Source organism: Nomascus leucogenys, chromosome 19, assembly GCF_006542625.1.
Source record: "Nomascus leucogenys isolate Asia chromosome 19, Asia_NLE_v1, whole genome shotgun sequence".
Lineage (NCBI taxonomy): Eukaryota > Metazoa > Chordata > Mammalia > Primates > Hylobatidae > Nomascus > Nomascus leucogenys.
This window is the reverse complement of record NC_044399.1, coordinates 23,413,154-23,429,220: the sequence shown is the minus strand read 5'-3', so window position 1 is coordinate 23,429,220 and position 16,067 is coordinate 23,413,154. Positions and strand designations below refer to the sequence as shown.

At 39.8% G+C, this 16,067-nt stretch overlaps 1 protein-coding gene and 1 pseudogene across 2 annotated transcripts in view; one reads left to right on the top strand and one right to left on the bottom strand.

Annotated features, from left to right (window-relative positions):
* ATAD2B (ATPase family AAA domain containing 2B) overlaps positions 1-16,067 on the top strand; it is a 180,800-nt gene that overhangs the window by 20,758 nt on the left and 143,975 nt on the right. For both annotated transcript variants that reach the window (XM_012497764.2, XM_003270569.2), the window contains exon 2: positions 9,048-9,199. In XM_012497764.2, the coding sequence (XP_012353218.1) occupies positions 9,048-9,199 (152 nt within the window). The remainder of the gene's footprint in view (positions 1-9,047; positions 9,200-16,067) is intronic.
* LOC115831461 lies at positions 3,862-4,317 on the bottom strand (annotated as a pseudogene).

Below are 16,067 nucleotides of genomic sequence, written 5' to 3'. Positions count from 1 at the left end.
TTCTGTTTTTTCTTTGTCTCTTTGAGACTTTTTCTCTCATCATTTACTTACTCTTTAAATAATTTGTTTTATTCTCCCTTACAGTTCCCTTTTTTCTGTAAGAAGCCAGGTTGTCTTTTCTTAAAAAAAAACAAAAAGAAAGAAAATCCTTTCCTCCAACTCTAAACTATTCTTTCTTTTTTAATTCTGACACTTTTGTAAGACTAGCTCTGTAGTCATCACTTGTACTTGCTGACCACTTGCTCCATTATTCACCTAGTGTTTTCCACTCTGCATTTCACAGACGTTGCCCTGTCAGAAGTTATAATGATCTCTTACTTACACATCCTCAGGTTTATCAGCTTTCTTCTGTTAAGTCTTTTTGGAGCAGTTTAACTCCTCTTGTTTTAGTGAGAGACTATATTTGTCTCTGATTTTTACGACATCTCTTGTGCTTATCCTCATTCATTAGGCATTTTTTTAAGGTTTTGACTTCTGCCCTTCTGTTTTTATATTCTGTACATTACCTATGATCATTTTCTTTTATGACCATGTTTCATATCTGTCTCTGCTCCTTAACTCACTTCATCTCAGAGGTGTATTTCCCATAGCCTGATAGACCTCTCCTTAGATTCCTGGCTATAATTCCAAACTAACTTTCCAATTCTAATTCAGCATTATACTTCTCCCGTCATCACCTGTTCCCTGGCTCCCCACACCACCACTACCATCACCACTACCAACAACAACAAGCACTTTTTATACCTGCCCTTAGTGTATTTATTTTGAATACAGCACTGATATCACTAATCTAGTTATTTTGTTTTCTGGACTAAATTTCTGCTTTCTGATTTTCCCAATTCTAAATGAGGCCGTCATCAAGTTTTGACTTAATCTCGTGATCTGCTAATTCACTTATTTCCATGCATCTCTCATTTTTAAATGCTATACTTGTCCTCATTCTTTTTGTCTTTAGATTAAAATCCAGCTTTGAGATTTCTGACAAATTTAGATCTGGGCATGAAGCCTTCCTTGAAAACCAGAGCAACATCTATTCATTTCTAGTTATTCTCAAGTTCTTTTGCCTCACTTTTTAAGATTTATGACAGAATAATAGTCACTATTTATGGTAGCTGATGAGTATGGTTTAAGGGACTGTAAAAGTCAAGAAGAAAATTGTTTTTACAAATTGAAAAAAATTATCTATTCAAAGAGGTTAGAATTAAACAAAAAAGTTGCTTAAGTGGGGATGACTATATCTTTTCATTAATTTCTGTAGGATTTTACATTATTATTATTATACTTCTCCTGGAAGTTATCCTTAGATTGTGTTCTGGTATTTTATGTGTCCCATTATTAAGTTGTTAGAATACATGTTCCCACTTCTATAGAAAACTTGAAAGCAACATTTATTTATTTATTTATTTATTTATTTATTTATTTATTTATTTTTGAGACAGAGTCTTGCCCTGTTGCCCAGACTGGAGTGCAGTGACGCGATTATGGCTCACTGCAACCTCAACTGCTGGGGCTCAGGTGATTCTCCCACTTCAGCCTCCCAAGTAGCTGGGACTGCAGGCGTGGACCAGCACACCTGGCTAATTTTTCTATATTTTTGTAGAGACAAGGTCTTGCCATTTTGCCCAGGCTGAGCTTGAACTCCTGAGCTCAAACAATCCGCCCACCTCAGCCTCTCAGTGTTGAGATTACAGGCGTGAGCCACCATGCCCGGCCGAAAACATCCTTTAAAGTCTACATCAAATAGGTTTTTTTTTTTTTTTTTTTTTTTTTTTTTAAAGAGACGGGTTTTGCTGTGTTACTCAGACTGGTTTCAAACTCCTGGCCGCAAGGATCCTCTCGCCTGCGCCTCCCAAAATGTTGGGATTACAGGTGTGAGCCACTGTTCTTGGCCTCAGGTAGTTCTTATTCATCTTTTTTACCACTGCCTTTGATGCCTTATGTACATAGTAGGTCCTCAATAAACGTTAGTTAACTGAAATTATTTCCCTTATGCCTGAGGTACTTTTCCTACTCATGGATTATAATCACTCTGACACAGATTGCTAAATGGCTGTGGGTAGATTGCATAATCTTTTAAATATCTTTGTCATGAAACTGGTAACGCCTTCTCTCAAAGGGTTAGGTTATCATTAGCTAGTAAAATGCTTTGAAGATGAAAAAGTTAAGATTGAGCGTTATGATCATCCTATTAAGGGTGAATTGTTAGCATCAGGTTTGTAGGTAGAAGCTTTCCCAAAGCTTGAAGTTAATTAAATGGTTCTGAAGTAATTATTTTGTACCTGTTTACATCGTGGTTGCTTGCTTTATTTAAATCCCCAGATTTCTTTGGAGGGAAGGAGTCTTTGGTAATCCTCTTTCTTCTGAGGTCTCTGTCGTAGAGCCAAATCAAGATTGAAACCCTCCCGTGACAAAAAAGTAAATATATCAGTACATTGTAGCAGTTAGGATGATGTACTTTGTATTATACTTGAAGTATGTTATATGCCAGAGGTCCTCAGACTTTTGTGTACTAAGAACCATTTGGAAGCCCTCGTTAAAAACGTTTCACCTCCAGAGATTCCAGTCCAGCAGGTTGTAATTTTTAATGAGTAATGCAGGTGATTTTTGATTCAGGTAGTATGTAAACAACAGTTTGAGAAATACTTCTGAGTGGAATTGAAAGCCAGTAGAATATGCAAATGACCAATAAATAAATGTGCAAAACTCACTTAAATTGATATTCAAGTAACTATATACTCGGATTATTTAAAAAATTCAAATATTTTACTTTTTTTTTTTTTGTCTTCAGTTCAGTGGTACATAGTACTTATTTCCAGAGTATGTTTGGGAAACTAGTACCTGCAGATGTTCCATGAAAAAAGAGAGCTTGATCAAATAAGTTTGTGAAATGTTATATACTTTATTCCATCCGTAGAGATTTATTTTGCATGTTATCATAATACTCTTAGAAGTTTCGCAGCAAAAAGCCTTGGACCTCATTGTTTCCCAAACTTAATTCACCATGAGCCCTCCTTTCTTGCCCCTAATAATTTCTACTAATAATTTGTGAACAAATTTCCAGAAATTTTGTTTGTTGTTTTTCCTTGTTATCGTGGAATTTTAAAAAATAGGGTATGTTTTTGTAATTCAGGAGCTTAAAATCTTGCTAGAATTTCAAGACTTGGACATGGCACTTTAAAGATGATAAATATATGATGCTAAGTTGAAATAATCAAGTGCCCAAATGTATAGTAGGGCTGCAACTAGTAGCGGGGATAAGCTTAATTTAGGTTAGATTCTTCAGGGAGATTTCATGAAGAAAAAAAAAATGGGTCCTGAGATAGGTCTTGAAGGTGAGTGATCAAATTTGATTGGAAGAAGGCCAGGCGTGATGGCTCACGCCTGTAATCCCAGCACTTTGGGAGGCCGAGGCGGGTGGATCACGAGGTCAGGAGATCGAGACTATCCTGGCTAATATGGTGAAACCCCGTCTCTGCTAAAAATACAAAAAAAAAATTAGCCGGGCGCGGTGGTGGGCGCCTGTAGTCCCAGCTACTCAGGAGGCTGAGGCAGGAGAATGGCGTGAACCCGGGAGGCGGAGCTTGCAGTGAGTCGAGATCGCGCCACTGCACTCCAGCCTGGGCGACAGAGCGAGACTCTGTCTCAAAAAAAAAAAACAAAAACAAACAACAACAACAAAAAAACCAAATTTGATTGGAAGGAGTAATGCTGGCCTGGGCTATCTAAATTGGTATAGTAGTTTATAGGTGCTAGTTTCTGTATCACAGATATAGTCTAGCTTAAAACACATGATGTTGCTTCCTCAGTGACTCCTTTTTTGTCAATAAACAATCATTTTATTACTTGAGTACATAGACAAACTTATGCAACCAGGGCAGAGGCTGTGGATGACTCATATTTCCAATTGGGAGGGAGGATTTGCTTGGTCTTATATTAATAATATCGAGCCAGTGGGTGAATTTGTCTATCAGAATCAGATGGAATTTGGCATCCTTATCCTTTCTGTTCTTGTCAAGATGCTTTCGAATAGCAACTGCTTGCTTAATTAAACAGTAGAGATCCTCAGGGAGATCAGGCGCAAGTCTTTTGGACTTAAGGATTCTTAAGATTGTATTGCCTGTTACAAAACATACTTGTGCAACACCATATGAGCCTCAGGATCACACTGATTTGTAAGGGAGGCAGACCCTTCTTGGTCAGTTTGTAAGTCTGCTCCTTCATGTCATCAGATGTCAGCTTCAGCCAAGTGGGAATCTTGCAGTGACAGGGCAGAGCCGATTGAGACAGGCCCTTCCCAGGAGCACACATGCAACTCATGATGGTGGCAGTCAGGTGGTCCAGTGACTACGTCTTGAATGTGTTGTATAATAATGCTTTTCAAACTCTAATGTGCACATGAATCACCTGGGGATCTTTTAAAAATGGTTTCTGATTCAGTGGGTCTGAGGGTGGAGCCTGAGATTCTACATTTCTAATGAGCTCCCAAATAGATGATGCCCATGTTGTTGGTTCACAGACCAGAGTTGGAGTAAAGAATGTCTTGGATTAGTAATTCAGTCAGATGACCTTTAATGCACACTTTAACCTTGGGAGTCTATAAATATCCCAGGTTGGAGTGGGTGAGCTAGTATAAAGAAAACTAAAGCTAGGCGTGGTGGTTCATGCTTGTAATCCCGGCGCTTTGGGGGGCCGAGGCGGGAGGATCTCTTTAGGTCAGGAGTTTGAGAACAGCCTGGCAATGAGACCCTGTCTCAAATAAAATAAAATAAAATAATAAAAATATAAAATAAAAAGTAAGAGGCCGGGCGCGGTGGCTCATGCTTCTAATCCCAGCACTTTGGGAGGTCGAGGCGGGCAGATCACGAGGTCAGGAGTTCGAGACGAGCCTGGCCAACACAGTGAAACGCTGTCTCTACTAAAAATATAAAAATTAGCTGGGCGTGGTGGTATGTACCTGTAATCCCAGCTACTTGGGAGGCTGAGGCAGGAGAATTGCTTGAACCAGGAGGTGGAAGTTGCAGTGAGCCAAGACCACTGCATCCAGCCTGGGCGACAGAGCTAGACTCTGTCTCAAAAAAAAAAAAAAAAAAAGTAAGAAAACTGTATTAGAAATGAAAGGACTACTGGGTGCGGTGGCTCACACTTGTAATCCCAGCACTTTGGGAGGCTGAGGCGGGCGGATCACGAGGTCAGGAGTTCGAGACCAGCCTGGCCAACATGGTGAAACCCCGTCTCTACTAAAAATACAAAAATTAGCTGGGCGTGGTGGCGTGTGCCTGTAGTCCCAGCTACTCAGGAGGCTGAAGCAGGATAATCGCTTGAACCCAGGAGGCAGAGCTTGCAGTGAGCCGAGATCGTGCCACTGCACTCCAGCTTGGGTGAGAGAGTGAGACTCCATCTCAGAGGAAAAAAAAAAAAAATGAAAGGACTAAATTAAAAAAACACTCATTTGAGTATAGTATGTTGACTGACAAAGGATTGTTACAAGATTGAAGTATATCTTAAATGATTTTCCACCCTGTACTGAATATAGTTTGGAAGTAGCTAGCTAGCTTTTATTGGGAACTTAACCTAATAAGTGATGGTGTATTATAAAACTAATACACCATCTTATTTATATACATTCTCATATTTGAATTTCAATTATTTTTTCTTTTGTGCCTTTTAGTGCCAGTATGGCCTTGTGGCTTTTTTTTTTTTTTTTGAGATGGGGTCTTGGTCTTTCGCCCAGGCTTGGCGTGATCACAGCTCACTGCAGGCTTGACCTCCTGTGCTCAAGCGATCCTCCCACCTCACCCTCGCTGAGTAGCTGGGACCACTGGTGCATACCACCATGCCCAACTAATTATTATTATTCTTTTGAGACAGAGTTTCCCTCTTGTTGCCCAGGCTGGAGTGCAATGGCATGATCTCAGCTCACTGAAACCTCTGCCTCCCGGATTCAAGCAATTCTCCTGCCTTAGCCTCCCAAGTAGCTGGGATTACAGGCATGGGCCACCATGCCTGGCTAATTTTGTATTTTTAGTAGAGATGGGGTTTCACCATGTTGGTCAGGCTGGTCTCGAACTCCTGACCTCAGGTGATCCACCCGCCTCGGCCTCGCAAATTTCTGGGATTACAGGCATGAGCTGTGCCTGACTTAACTAATTTTTATTTTTAAATTTTTTGTAGAGATAAGGTCTCATTACATTGCCCAGGCTGGTCTGGCACTCCAGGCCTCAAGTAGTCGTCCTGCCTTGACCTCCCAAAGTTTTGGGATTGCATGTGTGAGCCACTGTGCCTGGCCACAGATATTTCTATATGGTAGCATATTGAAAAGGATTATAGATACTTGTTGACAAAAAGAGTCAAACTCTGTAAAATATTTAAAGAGATTTATTCTGAGCCAAATGTGAGTGGCCATGGACCAAGACACAGTCTCAAGAGGTCCTGAGAACATGTGCCCAAGGTGGTTGAGTTATAGCTTTATTGTATACATTTTAGGAAAACATATGACATCAATCAGTACATGTGAGGTCTACATCGGTTCGTTCTGGAAAGACGGGAAAGATGGAGGGCTTACAACTGATAGGTGGATTCAAAGATTTTCTAATTGGCAATTTGTTGGAAGAGTTATTTTCTAAAAACCTGGAATTAGTATAGAGGAGTGTCTGGGTTAAGATAAAGGGTTGTGGAGACCAAGATTCTTATTGCATAGATGCAGTGGCCTCCCTTAGAGACAACAGGTGGCAAATATTTTTTGTTCAGACCTTTAAAAGTTGCTGGGCGAGGTGTGGTGCCTCACACCTATAATCCTAGCACTTTCAGAGGCTGAGGTGGGCGCAGGAGTTTGAGACCAGGAGTTTGAGGCCAGGAGTTTGAGACCAGTCTGGGCAATATAATGAGGTCCCATCTTAACAACAACAAAAAATTAGCTGGGCATGGTGGCAGGTGCCTGTAGTCCCAGCTACTTGGGAGGCTGAGGCTAGAGGATTGCTTGAGTCCAGAAGGCAGAGGCCTCAGTGAGCCATGATCACATAGATTGAGACTCTGTCTCAAGAAAAGAGATTTAGGTATATATGTATGTGTATGTTTATATGTTTATATATTCCTTAGCTCTTTCTGCTGAGAGCACTTAATTGCAGTGAAACCTCAGTAACAGTGAGCACACGTGCACATGTAGTGCCCAGCTTTTGGTTTCTAAATACTATCATTGACTAAGAGGAACCAAGGCTCCTTGGAGAAATGCTAATCTAGGGCCAGAGAGGGAAAGTATAAAATGAGCCTATAGAATTCAGTTGTGCCAGAAAGTAAGGAAGTACTCAAAATGATGAGGATGTGTCAAAAGACACAGGAATTGCCTTGAAGGTGCTCACACTGGCTAAATCTCACATAATTTGAGCAACAAAATAAATAGAGTAGGAAATTATAATTTGTAGAATAAAATAAGAATCCATGATACTGATAAAAATATAAATGAATAAATGAATTTGGGGGGACAGGGTAAGCTCTCTGTTAAAATGCCAACTACAAATGTAGAAGGAACGATGGAATTAGATAATCATCATCTTTGTGGTATTTGATAATGGCAAGAGTAGTCAATGAATACTAAGGCTGGTTGGCAGAGATTTGATGAGGAACAGGATATTGGTGAATTATCAAAATAATCCCCCATAATATATAAATCAAATACAAAGGAAAACATAGTTACTTTACAGTGAAGAAACCTGGCAGACACCAGGTTGACCAAGTGATGAGGGTTAACATCCCTAGGGATGGGAAGGATAGGTATAGTACGCACAGCATCATTTCTGTGTATTCTTTTTAAGAATATGTGGCCTGAATCTGATTATTAGGAACATCAGCTGGGCCCAGATTGAGGGTGGTCCTAGAGAATGAAAGGCTTGTACTCTTTAATTTTTTTTGAGACGGAGTCTGGAGTGCAGTGGTTGCTCACTGCAACCTCCACCTCCTGGGTTTGAGTGATTCTTGTGCTTCAGCCTCCCGAGTAGCTGGGATTATAGGCGTGTACCACCACACCTGGCTTTTAAAAAAAATATTTTTAATACAAATGGGTTCACCAGGCTTGTCTGAAACCCCTGACCTCAGGTGATCTGCCCCGCCTTGGCCTCCCAAAGTGTTGGGATTACATGCATGAGCCACTGCACCTGGCTCGCCTGTACTCTTGACCGTCAAAGACATGAAAGATAGGGAAAGAAGGAAAGACTGATTGAGGGAGACTGAGGAGGTCCATTAACTAAATGCAATATGTGTTTCTGTTTAGGATCCTGCACCTGAAAGAGAGGTGTTGTTGGGACATTTGGTAAAATTTGAATATGTCTGTGGTTTGACTCTGTATTATACCAATGTTCATTTCCTGATTGGGGGGTTGTATGGTGGTAATGTAGCAAAGTGCCCTTGTTTTGGGAGGTACATACTGGAGTATTTAGGAGGGTGTGAGGGATTGTGTCATACAAAAAAGATACATATCACACCAAACATTTAAGAACACACACCCTTTCTTGAACATTTTTCAAAATAAAAACAAGAAACAACGTATTTTTCTGATTATAAATGTAATCTTTCTTGTTTTTATATTTACAGATTATACATTTTGATATATTTGTAGTATAATTCAGTAAAATTTATTGGTTGACAAAATGCTTGATTATCCAAGAATATTAACAGTTCTTTTTTTTTTTTTTTTTTTTTTTTTTTTTTGAGGCAAAGTCTTGCTCTGTCATCCAGGCTGGATTGCACTGGCATGATGTCGGCTCACGGCAGCCTCTGCCTCCTGGGTTCAAGCGATTCTCCTGCTTCAGCCTCCCAAGTAGCTGGAATTACAGGCGCCTGCCACCACACCCAGTTAATTTTTTTTTTTTTTTGGTGGAGGTGGGGTTTCGCCATGTTGGCCAGTCTGGTCTTGAACTCCTGACCTCAAGTGATCTGCCCACCTCGGCCACCCAAAGTGCTGGGATTACAGGAGTGAGCCACTGCCTGGCCCCAATATTAACAATTCTATTTATCTTAATAGGAATAATAAATACATTTTTAACATTGTCTTTCAGAAAGTTGAAGTTGATGGTAGTTTAAGTGATAGCCACATATCTCCTCCAGCGAAACGCACTTTGAAACAACCTGATTCTGTTTGCAAAGACAAATCAAAATCACGAAGTACTGGTCAGCGAGAGGAATGGAACTTATCAACTGGACAGGCCAGGTGAGAAAGGAGAACTCATTGATTGTTTTTTCTTAAATTACTGAATGTGATTCAGGGTTGATATTAATGCTAATTTTCTTAGCTTATAAAATAAGTGTCTTGTAAATACTTTTAAGTAAATTGTATTAAACTTATTTTATAATTTTGTATGTAATTTTATTTTCTCCCAATATACTCTAAAATATATTTGTTTTATAAAGATATATGGTATGTAACAGAAATTACCATAAGTAAAACAATAAGGATTTTGATGACTCTTGAGTATGCATATGTATTTATAGTCCTGAAAATTTAAATAAAACTTATGGTCAGAGTTATATTTTTATTTTTATTTGAAAATAAAATCTCCCTTTTTTAAGATTATTGACTATTTCACTTGAATCGATATACTAAGATATAATGACATTTAAATTAATTTTAAAAGACATCTTTTCATCTATTATCCTGTTTTTAACTTAAATTTGCTTTGTGTCTGGTTCAGTATGTATCAGGAAAACTTAATTTTAGTCAGTTTCATAGTAAATTACCGACATTTACTCCGAAACTGACTAAAATTAAGTTTAATTTACTCCCAAATGATAGTTAGGTTAGGCACACACATAGAAAATATTTAAACATTGAAATCAGAATCTTTAACTTCTGTTTTATATGTCTTTATTTTTATTTTTTTCTAATTAAAAACTTTTTTTTTTTACATGGGTCTGGGAACTAAAGGGTTCTTTAAACTCTTTAAAGTATTTATTTTTTATTTTTTATTTTTTTTTGAGACGGAGTCTTGCTCTGTCGCCCAGGCTGGAGTGCAGTGGCACGATCTCGGCTCACTGCAAGCTCTGCCTCCCGGGTTCATGCCATTCTCCTGCCTTAGCCTCCCGCATAGCTGGGACTACAGGCGCCTGCCATCACGCCCGGCTAATTTTTTTTTGTATTTTTTTAGTAGAGACGGGGTTTCACCATGTTAGCCAGGATGGTCTCGATCTCCTGACCTTGTGATCCGCCCGCCTCGGCCTCCCAAAGTGCTGGGATTACAGGCTTGAGCCACCGCGCCCGGCCTTAAACTCTTTAAAGTAGAAGTGCTGATGATGTGTGACTGAACAGAAGTAAAAGGGAAGTCCTTTGTTTTTATTCTTCAAGTATTTAAAAATATTTTGATTTTTGTATGTGTAGGTAAACTCTGGATACTTTTATTCTCTAGTGAAAAAAGGTCTTTGGGGTTATATAGACTTTGACAGGCTGTGTACATTTATTAGTCCCTAAGGGGTCTCCGTACTTACTAAAATATACTCCATAAGATGTGCCAGTTTATTTTATGTTTTTGTAATTTGCATTATATGGGGCTAAGTAGAAAAATACATGAATCATAGTCTGTTGATTTTTATTTTTCTTTCCCACACCCATACATCTGTGAGATGAAACAGGTCTGGATCATTATGATGATGTTACTTTAGTACTGCCATGTAATTACACTTTTAGACTTGATCTACCTGTTATAATCTCTATCCTGCATTTATTAAATGAGTGAATCAAATATCTTCTAGATAAATATTCCTAACAATGTTCTTTTAGCATTAAAATTGGACTTTTAAGATGATTTTAACAGTTTATTCAAGTGCAAGTAATATACTAGATTTCTCTTATTTTATCCACCCGGCAGGCCTTTAGTAAATTGATCTTGATATTTCTTTTCTTTCTTTCTTTCTTTTTCTTTTTTTTTTTTTTGAGATGGAGTTTTGCTGGAGTGCAATGGCGCTATCTTGGCTCACTGCAACCACTGTCTGCCAGGTTCCAGTGATTCTCCTGCCTCCGCCTCCCGAGTACTTGGGATTACAGGCATGCGCCACCACTCCCAGCTAATTTTGTATTTTTCGTAGAGACAGGGTTTCTCCACGTTGGTCAGGCTGGTCTTGAACTCTGGACCTCAGGTGATCCACCTGCCTCGACCTCCCAATGTGCTGGGATTACAGGCATGAGCCACTGTGCCTGGGTGATATTTCGTATAGAAGTCTTTCATATAAAAAGGCCTCAAAAATTTTGGGAGAGCGTGTGAAAGATATGCTTCCATTTAGGAATCATTTAGGTACCGTAGAGTGAGATATTTCTTTAAAAAAATACTGAATGCATTTTGAGTAAAAAACTTAAATAATGAATACTAATACATTTACTGTTTCTGTTTTGGCAAAAGGACAATGTTTAGTAGCTCACACAATTTAAAAAGATTTTTGAGGCCAGGCATGGTGGCTCATGCCTGTAATCCCAGAACTTTGGGAGGCCAAGGCGGGAGGATTGCTTGAGCCCAGGAGTTCAAGAACAGCCTGGGCAACATAGTGAGACCTCATCTCTATGAAATATTAAAAAATTAGCTTCAGGCACATGCTTGTAGTGCCATCTACTTGAAAGGCTAAGGCTGGAGGATGCCATGAGCCCAGCAGTTTGAGGCTACAGTGAGCTGTGATCACGCCATTGCACTCCACCCCGTGCGGCAGAGTGAGACCTGTCTTCGTAAAAAAAAAAAAAAACAAAGTATTTTTTTTTTTTTAGTTTATTCATCTAGGAGTCTGAGTAACTGTTAAACTTTTAGAATTAAAATCTTTTGATGTTTCAGATGACCTGAAAATAAAATGCAATTTGACCTATTAGATTCAATAGAATTTAATTTTAAGGAAAGCTTGTAGTTAAAAATATTTTAGATTTTGAGATAATATAAATACAAAAAATTAAGAATTACTTAAAGGCTCGTATTTGTTTTTATGTCATGAACCTGAGAATCTTGATTCCTTTATTTTGGTAATCTAAACTCTTATGAGCATCTAAGGTAAACTTACTGAAGTCCTTTCACAAAAAATAATTTGTTAGAAATAATAATTCATATGGAGGAAAATGGAATACAGATAAGAATTAGTATTAGCTATGAAAAATAATGAATTCTAAAGAACTTTGCAAAGACCACTAAGGTCGTTAAAGAAATTACTGTTAATTGGCAAAATAAATTTCCATTTTAGAGTTAGGTAATTGGATGAAGATAGAGATAAAAGTGGACCTAGAACTTCTGAATCTTCATAAGTGATTTGAGATAGATTATGAGTTTTCTTTTGGGGTGAAACCTGGGTTTAAAGGCCCAAGTGTATCAACAGAATTTTTTTTTTTTTTTTTTTGAGACGGAGTCTCGCTCTGTTGCCCAGGCTAGAGTGCAGTGGCGCAATCTCGGCTCACTGCAAGCTCTGCCTCCTGGGTTCACGCCATTCTCCTGCCTCAGCCTCTCCGAGTAGCTGGGACTACAGGCGCCCGCCACCATGCCCGGCTAATTTTTTTTTTTGTATTTTTAGTAGAGACCAGGTTTCACCGTGGCCTCAATCTCCTGACCTCGTGATCCACCCGCCTCGGTCTCCCAAAGTGCTGGGATTACAAGCGTGAGCCACCGTGCCCGGCCAACAGAATTTTAATGATTGATACTTTTAGTAAAATAGGATGTTTTTGGTCAAAAATATTTTTTAATATATAGTTTTTATATTGTATATAGAAATTCCCAAATATACATACTAATATAGACAGATGTTGTAGCTTACAAATACTTTGAGTACAGAATGCTATTTTATTGACTTTTTTGGTCAGCAGATATTTATTTAGCTACTAGTCATTTAACCTGATATATATCTAGAATAATACGCATACTCTAAGATACAGACAAATTGAAATTTTCATAAGACTTACTGTACACTTGACTGGGCGTGGTGGCTCACACCTGTAATTCCAGCACTTCGGGAGGCCAAGGGTGGTGGATCACTTGAGGCCAGGAGTTGGAGACCAGTCTGGCCAACATGGTGAAATCCCATCTCTACTAAAAATACAAAAATTAGCCAAGCATAGTGGCGCGTGCCTGTACCCAGCTAGTTGGGAGGCTGAGGCATGAGAATTGCTTGAACCCGGGAGACAGAGGTTGCAGTGAGCTGAGATCGTACCACTGCACTCTAGCCTGGATGACAGAGTGAGACTCTGTCTTAAAAAAAAACAAAAACAAAAACAAAAACCCGGGCGCAGTGGCTCACGCCTGTAATCCCAGCACTTTGGGGGGCCGAGGTGAGCGGATCACGAGGTCGGGAGATAGAGACCATCCTGGCTAACCCCGTGAAACCCCATCTCTACTAAAAAATACAAAAAATTAGCCAGGTGTGTGGTGGCGGGCGCCTGTAGTCCCAGCTACTTGGGAGGCTGAGGCAGGAGAATGGTGTGAACCTAGGAGGCGGAGCTTGCAGTGAGCCAAGATCGCGCCACTGCACTCCAGCCTGGGCCACAGAGTGAGACTCCGTCTCAAGAAAAAAAAAAAAGATTTATTGTATACTCAAATGTAGCATGCTTGAAAGTTTTCTTTTGTGGTTAGGTAATGAGGAAGTAGTGAGGTGAGGCAGAAGTATAACCACCTATGTGGACTGCTGAGGCATATTAGAATTGAGGAGTGGTAGTGGTTAAGTGAGGTATGTCAGAACTTGGGCTTTTTTGAATTGAGGTTTATAACCCTCATAAATCATTAAATGCCTTGAGTTTATATGGGAAAGGGAGAATAAGTATGATTTTTAAGTCTGATATTGCAATAGTGTGTGCCCCAGATAATTAAAGCTGTAGAAAATTCTAATGTAATAATCACCTAATGCAAAGTGAAACTGGTCCCATTTAAAAATTCAGGAAACAGGGTTAGGTGCAGCAGCTCACGCCTGTAATCCCAGCACTTTGGGAGTCTGAGGTGGGGGTCGGGGTTGGGGGGTATCGTCAGAGTTCAGGAGTTCGAGACCAGCCTGGCCAACATGGTGAAACCCTGTTTACACTAAAAACACAAAAATTAGCCAGGTGTGGTGGTGCATGCCTGTACTACTTGGGAGGCTGAGGCATGAGAATTGCTTGAATCCAGGAGGCGGAGATTGCAGTGAGCCAAGATAGAGCCACTGCACTCCACCCTGGGCGACAGAGTGAGGCTCTGTCCCCTCAAAAAATAATAAATAATAAATAAAAATTCAGGAAACAGTGATACAGGGAAAAAATCTCCAACCCGCCTTCCTTCTTTTCAAAAAATAGATACCCACTCAATTTAAGTGACCAACTTTTGAGAACATTGATATAATACAGAAACTTTTAGGCACATACGTTTAAGCAGGCTAACCCTTACAAAATCTCAGTATAGGCTGGGCGCGGTGGCTTATGCCTGTAATCTTAGCAATTTGGGAGGCCAAGGCGGGCGGATTACCTGAGGTCAGGAGTTCAAGATCAGCCTGGCCAACATGGTGAAACCCTGTCTCTACTAAAATACAAAAATTAGCTGGGCATAATGGCGGGTGCCTGTAATCCCAGCTACTTGGGAGGCTGAGACGAGAGAATCACTTGAACCCGGGAGATGGTGGTTGCAGTGAGCCAATATCGCACCACTGCCCTCTAGCCTGGATGGCTGAGCGAGACTCCATCTCAAAAAAAAAAAAAAAAAAAACCTCAGTATATTAAATCTTTTAATATACTCATGTATTTCATGTCGTGTCTCCTTTTTCAATTTCTCTCCCTTTTATAAAGATGATGACAATAATCTATGACTATAAGGTAATTGGATCAATTGAAGAACAAGTTTTTAAAAATTATTTCTTTTTTTTTTTTTTTGAGACAGAGTCTCGCTCTGTCGCCCAGGCTGGAGTGCAGTGGCGCAATCTAGGCTCACTGCAAGCTCCGCCTCCCGGGTTCACGCCATTCTCCTGCCTCAGCATCCTGAGTAGCTGGGACTACAGGCGCCCGCCACCGCGCCCAGCTAATTTTTTTTTTTTTTGTATTTTTAGTAGAGACGGGGTTTCACCGTGATCTGGATCTCCTGACCTCATGATTCACCCGCGTCGGCCTCCTGAAGTGCTGGGATTACAGGCGTGAGCCACCGCACCCGGCCAAAAATTTTTTTCTTAAAACAGATCTTTCATTAGTAATAAAAGCCAAGTAAGCATTGTCTTCTTTAGAGTAGACAAAAAGCTTATTGTGCTTTTTTCCCTAATGATGTTACCATTGTTCTGAAAAGTTTTTGATTTCTTTTGTGGAATGACTTTAGGGTCTGCATCTTATTCTTTTGAACAATTCAAGTGATGTCAAATTCCAACCATTTGGCTTTGTGTATAGTCAGAATTCATTTGGTGCCAAGACTTGTGAATAAACTGATCAAGCTGAGTTAATGCTTTGTTGGGTCTAAAGACAAAGTATATTTATGAAGTAATAAAGTTGGTTTTTCTGTGTGGTTTTAAGTGGATTTTGAGAGTGATTCTCAAGAATTCCAGGAATGCATTGTGTAATGACAACATTGTACGAATACCTGTATTACATCCATTTAGTTACTTTATAGTCACACTCATATACCTGGAGAATCATGTGCATTGTATACAGTGGTGCTAAAAATGAAATTTTCTCCAAGATAGTATATTAGGAAAAAGTATTTTTTTTGTTGTTTTGTAGAGGAAAGGGGGGGGCTAGATTTTTGTTGTTAATTGTTTTTTGACAATCTGAAGATGCATAGTAGTTTGAGGGTGTTTTGTTTTGTTTTTTGTTATTTATTTATTTATTTTTTTGTTTTTAGACGGAGTCTCGCCCTGTCGCCCAGGCTGGAGTGCAGTGGCGTGATCTCAGCTCACTGTAAGCTCCATCTGCCAGGTTCACGCGATTCTCGTGCCTCAGCCTCCCGAGTAGCTGGGACTACAGGCTCCTGCCACCATGCCTGGCTGATTTTTTGTATTTTTAGTAGAGATGGGGTTTCACCATGTTAGCCAGGTTAGTCTTGATCTCCTAACCTCGTGATCTGCCCGCCTTGGCCTCCCAAAGTGCTGGGATTACAGGCGTGAGCCACCGTGCCCGGCCTGTTTTT